Source organism: Elaeis guineensis, chromosome 12, assembly GCF_000442705.2.
Source record: "Elaeis guineensis isolate ETL-2024a chromosome 12, EG11, whole genome shotgun sequence".
NCBI classification, from domain to species: Eukaryota; Viridiplantae; Streptophyta; class Magnoliopsida; order Arecales; family Arecaceae; genus Elaeis; species Elaeis guineensis.
The window spans coordinates 25,408,264-25,417,520 of record NC_026004.2 but is presented as its reverse complement, the minus strand read 5'-3'; the positions used below and the strand labels follow the sequence as shown (position 1 = coordinate 25,417,520).

The window sequence follows — 9,257 nt, the reverse complement described above, 5'->3', positions numbered from 1 at the left end:
CATCTTAATGAGTCAAGGAACTTAGTTGCAATTTAGTGTTAACTGTTAGTAGATTTTTGTAACCTAAGAGCAATTTTGAGATGCAAGACTGTACTTCAACAAAAGTAAAAGGGATACATGGATAAGAGGCTGGACTAAGAAAAGATGAATGAAGGAGAACCCCTTTTTCTTTTTACAGTGTACGTTGTTTAAACTTCATTCTTATATTACAAGATAGAAATTGAAACTATAGTTCAATAATGGGAGAGCAATTTGCCAAACAATAACATCAAATAAAGGCAAAAAGTTGACAGAGAATGGTCCAAGTATGAGAAACAAAGTTCACCTAGAGGAAACCAAATCTGAGTATGTCTTTCATAAATCATGATGTCAGCAGAAGTACTTCCAGTTATTGATGTGTTTAACAATCTAAGCCCACAGAACTTGTTGGTTATCTATTTTTCAAAGTTTTTGATTGTGTTCCACGCTACAGAACACAATCTTTCCTGTATTTATTCTTCTATAATTGTCTCCAAGGGTCAACTAGTATGAGGACAAATAAAAGCTCAAAGTCGAGAACAAAGGAGGCTTATTTTCTTGCTAAGCAAACAGTCACCAAGGAAAGCATGAGGAACCCTGCTCAAATTTGGAAGAACACTATGGCTTTAAGAGTTCAGCTATTTTAAGGGAAAGTAGCATGGAGGAAGATCCAATCCAAATCCTTCCTACTATAATGAGGCCTCCTAAATCGGAGTCACCTGGATTGTGACTTATCCACATGTAAAGGGAGGCATCGATCATATCATTATCCATTGGTTTAGAGCACATTATACCTAGATGGCTCTTATACTGCAGAATTACCTCCCTAATCATCAAAGCTCCTTTGAAGATCTTATTGTTATACTTGCTACTCCAACCATATCTGATATCCACTGTAGTGTAACATGCTACAACAAATCCCTATTATGGTACGCCTCCTGCACTTGTTTCAATCTAAGCCCTTCAAGTATCAACTGAATTACAAACTAGGCTATCCACTTGGCCAAGGAATACCACCAGGCCCTTAATAATCAGGCTCTGATGCCACAACATTGACACCTCTATTAATCTCTTGGTAATCCCCAACCCCTAGCATTCTCAAAGTCAACTTTGATTGTTCAGTCAACTATCCATTAGTGAGAGCAAGGCTTATCTTTCAAGATAAAGAAAATAAGCTAATTTATGCAAATGCAGAAAAATTGCCTCCATACATGATTCCAGAGGTGAAGCTTAGAGCAGCTTGGAAGGAAATGTGCGTAGCATTTTATGCCTTCAAAGCTTCAAGAATCTCGCTAGAAGGTGATTCAACGACTGCCATCAAATGGATCTCGTCTAATAGCCAACAGCATGGAGCACAACATACTATTCTCTTCCCCACTTTAAAGCATCCCACATTTCTCACAAAGGGAATCAAACTGTAACTGCCTTGCAAACATTACCCCAATAGGGATCAAAACTATGATGGCTAGGGGGTCTTTCCCATGGTAGCTCATGAGTTTGATTATAACCAGAAAGTTATGGATTGGTTTCTAAATTGCAGTTGCTGATTTGAACTCCTTGAAACCAAAATTTGAAGGAAAAAAAAAAAGCTTTTGTATAATTGAATATCGGGGTGAACTTTAAATAGTCCGACAATTCTTAGACATACTGTTTATGGTCCAAATATGGGATTGAAAGTCATATCCATTTCAAAAAGCTTAACAATCTCATTGCAATCGAGCAGTCAACCAGTCAAGAACCCTTTCAAAAATAATAAAACAGTCTTACAATTTATTTGATGTCTTGGTTAGAAGTTCCAAGTGACCAATGACAAAGTTCATTAGCTCTATTTGGTTGAAGGATGGTGAAACCAAGTGAAACAGGCTAACTAGAATTATTTTGGAGAAAATATCCTAAGAGCTTGTTGAACCCTTCCTTATTTTGCCCAGCTTTTCTAGGTAAAAGGGGCATTGATTGGAATAATTTAAATTGAAATGCCTTGAGGGTATAAATTCTCGTTTGGCAGAATAAGAGGCTTATTATATCCCTTATTTCACAATATTCTCAAACCAAAATTGGAATTATTGTTACTATCAAGTAGTCAGATTGTGGATGATTAAACATATATCTCATTTATCCCTCTTCTTCACCTGGCTAAGAGATTGTGGATGATTAAACATATGTCTCATTTATCCCTCTTCTTCACCTTTCTTCTTAGCCAATCATGCTCTAAGCTCAGCACAGGATACATGCTACACCATCCTAAAGTAGGGGTCATCAATGTATAGACCAGATATCAAATGAAAGAAACTGCCAATAATCACATAGCTAAAACATATACCAATGATGCTGCACTCCATATATATAATTGGTACATATAATTTGAACCTATATTATTGAAAAACTGATACTTAATTCCAATTCAACATTGTTGCCTTGCTATTACCACTATATTCACCCATTCATTCATCATTCTTGTCCTCTCTATGACTCTACTTCCCTAAAATTGTTTCAGAATATAAAAAGCTAAAACTAGGGTACATGCAACAATAAATAGCCAAACACAAATAAGTAATTAGAGTAATTCATTTACAGGCCTGGAACCATTAAAAGAATCAGAACATAATAACCTAACGTAATGGAAATCTGAATGAGAAGAAGATACAGAATACAAGGATTTAATAAGAATGTCACCACACCCCTTAGTATAAGGAGAATCTAAACAAGAGATTGCATACTGTAAATCCTCAAGATTAAGCATGTGCCAGGGTCTGCTTGCTAGACATTTATTCAATCATGACAAGAGACATTGTCTCACAAAAACCGTACTATGATTTGCATATGCATATGTAAAATTTAGAACATTATGAACACTACTCGAATTATAGTATATGAAACAAAGCAGCTTGAAAGTTAAGTTTCACCTGAAAAGGAAATATAGAGACTCTCCACATAAAACAAAATGTTAAAATTGGTTATACATTGTGTTATCTCCTCCAAAAAAATATAACAAAATTCAAAATCAATAATGGCTATCCAAATTCAAGATCAAAACCATTGAATATGATCTACACTGTAAAAAAAAGCTTAGAACCCAAATTCATGTGTTTTGCTGGTCTCTAAACTAATCATTAGAGACAGCTTCAATAGAATCATATGTTATTTTACTATCAAAACTAGAGAATTTAAATGCATCCATATTTTAAGATATCACGATTTCTAAGTAGATTTTCAATTTACACATCCCAACATATGGTTTGGATTTTCAATTCAAAATCAATAATGGCTATCCAAATTCAAGATCAAAACTATTGAATATGATCTACACTGTAAAAAAAAGCTTAGAACCCAAATTCATGTGTTTTGCTGGTCTCTAAACTAATCATTAGAGACAGCTTCAATAGAATCATATGTTATTTTACTATCAAAACTAGAGAATTTAAATGCATCCATATTTTAAGATATCACGATTTCTAAGTAGATTTTCAATTTACACATCCCAACATATGGTTTGGATTTTCAATTTGGATGGCCTGTGATTGTTTTTAAATTGTTAACTCTTTCCACAAGGAAATAACGTAAAATGTGCAGTCCAACTCTACTAAAATATACTTTGTAATGTTTGCAAAGATGATAAGCAAATGAATGTGTACAACAAGATAAGCAAACAGACTTGAAATATTTGCAAGATGAAAGATATCATAGCTTCATAAACAAATGGATACAAATTAAGACTTGCATATTATGCACAAATATGCACACATAAAGAACAGACAATTTTGTTGACAAAGAAAACTCTATAAGTAACAAATAAATCCACTCCAAGTTTTCATTATGCCCTGCATGCCACTGCTAAGAATTTGCAGCCCATATCTTGCAGAAGTATAAAATTTAGAAGCAGCAAATTTATGGAGAAGCACTAGAGGCTGATAACCCTTACCGAAGATGTGTTAGAGTCAAACCAATGCCATGTCAAGATTTGTTTGTTTATATCATTTAAAAGTCTTAATTTTGAAGTTAGAGATCAAGGATAAATATTCTTCATTCCAGAACCAATTTATATTCCAAATGTATGGATGATTTTTGCGCTTCCATAAAATATTGACATTTTCATCCAACAAAGCACATGAATAGAAGCACCTAAAAGAAAGTCTTCATTGCTTAGAAGGCAAACATGAACCATCATCTCATCACTAACACCACCGGAATTCTGACTTTATTTGAGATGCAAAATTTCAGTATGTGCTTCGCAAGCTTGAGAACTATATATATGGACAACCCAGCATAAACTGTGAGTTGCCAGGCTGGTTACCATTTCTTGGCCATCAACTATATGAACATTCAAATTGTAGATAGCAAAATTTTGAGCATAGTGTCACCTTGCAGGCATGTATTAACTTCAGCTGTCCTTCACTATTAAGCTAGCATCACCAAATATTTGCAGAAGCTCATCATCTTTGGCCACATAATTATAATCTTGAGCATCTTGACTCAGCCTCTAGAAAAGAACAGATTAGGCAGCTGTTTGGTACCGGACACATGTGCAGTCATGTATCTAACACTGCATGTAGATGCTCTCTCCATCTATCGGTGTCTCTGACCACTTTCCTTACGAACACATTCCAACAGTCCACATCCAGGTATTTCCCTCTACCTGAACCTGCACATTGAAGAACCTTGCCAACCTCCTCTTCATCTCCGGATTCGAAAAGCCCATCAACCAACACACTGTATGTGAACTTATTCGGAATACAACCCTTCTCGAACATCTCATCCAATACCCTCACCCCCTCCTTTGCTTTCCTGGCCTTACAAAACCCCTTGATCAGGACATTATAACTGAAAACATTAGGTGCACACTTCCTCTCCACCATATCATCCCACAATCTCCCTGCCTCCTGCAGCTCCCCATTCTCGCACATCCCTGAGATGAGCGTATTATATGTCAACAAGCTTGGAATAAACCCCCTCTCAAACTGATCAAAAAGGTTTCTTGCCTCCCAAACCTTCCCCTTCTTACACAACCAGTATATCAGCGCGCTTGAGATGGAATTATCAGGGGTTACATTCTTCTTCAAAAGCCTCCTCCATATCTCGCAAGCATCCTCCACCTTCCCATCCACACACAGAGCATCAATCACCTTACAGCAGAGCGACGAGTCCGGTATGTACTTCCCATCAAGCATGTCACAGAGCAAGTTAAGAGCTTCTCCCGACTTCTTCTCCTTGCAACATGCCTCAATCACAACGGAGTAGGTGACATCATTGGGAGGAATGCCAGCGGCTTCCATCTCGTCCATGGTTTTGACAGCGTCAGAGAGCTCCCCGTGGTGGCAATAGCCGTCTATGAGGACAGTGTAAGTGGTTGCATCGGGGGAGTAGCCACGGCTGAGGATCGTATCAAAGAGGGCTCGGGCGGCAGGGAGGTCGCCGTGGGCGCAGTAGTAGGCGATGATGGTGGTATAGGTGATGACATTGGGGACCATCCCCCAGCCGGGCATTTCGTCGAGCACCTGGAGCGCGCCGTCAATGTCCCCCACCTTGCAGAGAGCCTTAATAAGGATGTTGCAGGAGCAAACGTTGGGGATGATGCCGAAGCGGGAGCGGCAGCAGCGGAAGAGTGCGGCGGCGAGGCGGTAGCGCTGGTTCTGGATCATGGCGTTGAGAAGGGCGTTGAAGGAGCGGACGGAGGCTCGTACACCGAAGGAGGGGATGGAGAGGAAGGTGCGGAGGGCGGCGGCGGGGCGGGAGGCGAGGGAGTAGGCGCGGATAAGGGTGATGAAGGCCTCCTCGCCACAGCGTGCGCCGGAGCGGCGGAGTGCGGCGAGGACGGGAAGGATGAGGTGGAAGGCACGGTCGCGGGAGAGGCGGTCGATGAGGGCGTGGTAAGCGAGGTAGGAGGGGGAGAAGTTGGGGACGAAGAGGGCGGCGTGGCGGAAGGCAGCGAAGGCGAGGTCGGCGGAGGGCTGGTGGCGGATGAGGGAGGCGAGGCGGCGGGACGTGAGGGGGGAGGGCCAGGGGCGGACGGGAGGGGTGACGGTGTAAGAGGCTAGGAGGTCGGAGGGAGAGCGGAGGGAGGAGACGTGCTCGAGGTCGATGGGGGAGGAGAGGTGGGCCAGGTCTACCACCGTGGAGAGGTGGTGCCGCCAAAGGAGGAGGAGCGGTTGGCCGGAGCGCCGCCACCCAGGGCGGAGAAGGATCTCGCGATTCATCTTCCTCGTCGTGGTACGAGCTCTGGTCTAGCCTTGGAATGAGTAGGTCGAAGTCAATTTTTAATCTTGAGAGCTCGAGCACGACCACGATTCCAGCGAAACTGGAGGCGCACCTAATGACCATCTAGCCGCATTGCATAACCTGCGAATGGCTATACCATTAAGATTTATTTATAACAATATAACTATTATGATATAAAAATATAATTTATATCTATATTTTTTATTTTTATAAAATAAAAAATTATCATTCAAAAATTATTATAAAATTCTTTTTATTATTTAAAAAATACAGCCGGATGAAACTTAGCATAGCTCATGATGTAACTATTTTTATAGATACAACTCTTACTATATGCTACAATTAAATCTTCATTTGTCCAGTAAACTAAATTTAAAAAAATAAAAATATATTGTGAGACCTCAACTAATTCCCAACTGGCCCACTTTGCTGACCCATTTATTAAAATGATGGTCTCATCAAATAAGGATCGAAATAGAAATAGAAAGAATAAATTCTTTATTTCATGCGATCAAAACCCCCAACCACCCATCACACTTTTCCTCTCCCCATCACCCATCTTTCTCTCTCTCCCCCCTCCCTCCCTCCCTCCCATGCTCTCTCTTGCCCACATCTTCTCTCTTCTTTTTTCTTTCGCTTTTTTTTTTCTTTTCTTTTGATTTTTCTTCTCCTCCTTTTTTTGTGCTCGTCATTATCACCATCTCCTCTTCCTACTCAATTCAGATAAACCCTAAATCTATTTTTTTTTCCTCTTCTTTGCTGTAAAATTTTATTTTAAAAAGAGATTCACTTCTTTATGTTGTGCTGCCCAACAAAGGACGGCATAGCCATCTCTCAATTCTCTAGAAGAAGAAAATTCTTCTCTCTCTCTCTCTTTTGTCTCTCTTGACAATAATCTAGCTCTATATTTCTTTCCCTCATGGGCAAAACTCAGCTTTTTTTATCTCTATATATTTTAAATTAAGCTAAACAGTGTATCTTGAAATGACGATTAATCTTAATCAAATTTTAATCTTGACTTTATTCACTTTTTTAGTTTTCTAACTTAGATTTATCTATAGATGGACTGCATCTTGAGATCAAAGAAGATCGATGTGGAGTTTCTTTTGGGCTTACTAATTGAGGTAAAATTTAGTCTATTAATTTCTTAAGCTAATTGTAGATTATTATGATCGGGATAGAATAATAGATTATATTTTAAAAATCAAAAAAATTATGTCATAATTATGTAAATTAGAAAAAAAGTAATTTCTTAATTTTCTAGCATCGAATATTGATTTAAGATTAATCAGATGTTTTAGATGTGCAGTGGTTCTAGTTGGTACGTTCGATGAATTTTACTAACTATTAGAGGTAAGGATCTTTAATCATAACAACATATATTGATTATGAATATTTCGTATCATATGCTAGAAATTGTGAATGTTGCATACTTGCATGTATTGCAAGTTTTGATTCTTTGTGTTGTCCAAATATGGAGCTCAAGAGAAGGGGTGAATTGAATCTTTTTAAAATTTTCAAGATTAGTGCACTTAAATAATGTGCTAAGGTGATGAATGGAATGAGTTGATTTGCAATAAAGATGAAATCAAACACAAATGAAAGATAAATAAGTATGAAACACAAAGAGCAAGTAAAAAAATGTAAGCACAACAAACATCAAAAATTTATAGTGGTTCGGTGCCAACCTTACACCTACATCCACTTTTCAAGTTCCTACTTGAAAATTCAATCCATTAAATAGATTTCAAGAATACAACACGTCAGACACCTCCGATCCTTGCTATCTAAGTAAGAATATTTATTTTTCGGATACAAATCAACCCTCAATACTCTGATTTTAGGTTCAGATCAACCTATCTGAGTTTTGAAATCCCTCAAAACTCAAAAATCCAAATACAATATGAGAAAAATAGGGTACAGAAAATTCAGCACAGTATCTCCTTAAATAAATACAATAAACTTAATAGAAATACAATACTTAAGAAGAAGAAGCTTTTGCTGAACATCCTCAATGAATTACACACTTGATTGCAGCTGAAGAGTGGTTGATGAAGTGATTAAATACTTCTTTTCTTCTCTTTAGGGCTTGTTTGAGCTTTTCTCAAATGTAAACTTGAATACTTGCAAAACTTATAATTTTTCACTTCAAGAGAGCATTTATAGTCACCATTTACCCTTGAGAATGTCTTAGAGTTTGTTTTGAGTCATTGGAGAGTGTTTAATGCATATTAAATGCACCAAAAATGAGCTAAAAACTAACCGTTGTGAACTCGTCCAGAATGGATTATCCCATATGAGTCGTCCTACTATGTCTAGGAAGTCCCATGGGATGCCTCATTTGACCAGTCTGAAAATCAAACTTTCTGTTTTGATCTCAAGGTCTCAAGGGTCATCCCAGATGGGTCGTTCCACTACATGTCATAAGTCAAAACATTGTGTGCCGGCTACTCAATGAAAAGAGATGACCCAGATGGGTCGCCTCATTTTGTTACAATCCAATTTTTCATACATTTAAGGTTCGAAACTTAATAGAATACTTTCAAATACTTTCAAATAACTTCAAATCAATTGGACACTCTCAAAAAATCTCAAAAACTTCTCTAACTTGCAGAAACTTCAACTTTGGTACACTTGATGAAGTTTTTCAAATTTAATCTTTTGGACTATCTGAAATATTACAAGAATATTTTTCAAAGATAAAAAATACATTAGTAGTCCCCTCAAATGGTTTACGATCATCAAAATCAATTCTTGGAATAACAATCTCTCTCTTTTTAATGATGACAAAATATTTAAGTGTTCATAAAATAAATCCTTAAAGCTCAAGAAATTTGACTTTGTGAAGCACTTATAAGAATATGCCAAAGATTAATCATAAAAAATTATGAGATATATATTTTCAATAATTTTAATGTTTCAATTTATTTTGCTGAAACTCGTTTGTGAAGATATCAGAGTTTTTCTAAAGATTATTCTTAATCAGTTAAAATTCTATCCTTTCTTGTATGAAATAGATAAAAATT

General features: G+C 37.6%; 1 protein-coding gene across 1 annotated transcript; it reads right to left on the bottom strand.

The window, feature by feature from the left end:
* Nucleotides 1–4,014: 4,014 nt before the first annotated feature.
* LOC105054625 (uncharacterized) lies at nt 4,015–6,347 on the bottom strand. Its single transcript, XM_010936187.4, has one exon. It carries the CDS (start codon nt 6,207–6,209, stop codon nt 4,545–4,547), a length of 1,665 nt encoding a protein of 554 aa, XP_010934489.1. The 5' UTR covers nt 6,210–6,347; the 3' UTR covers nt 4,015–4,544.
* Nucleotides 6,348–9,257: the final 2,910 nt, after the last annotated feature.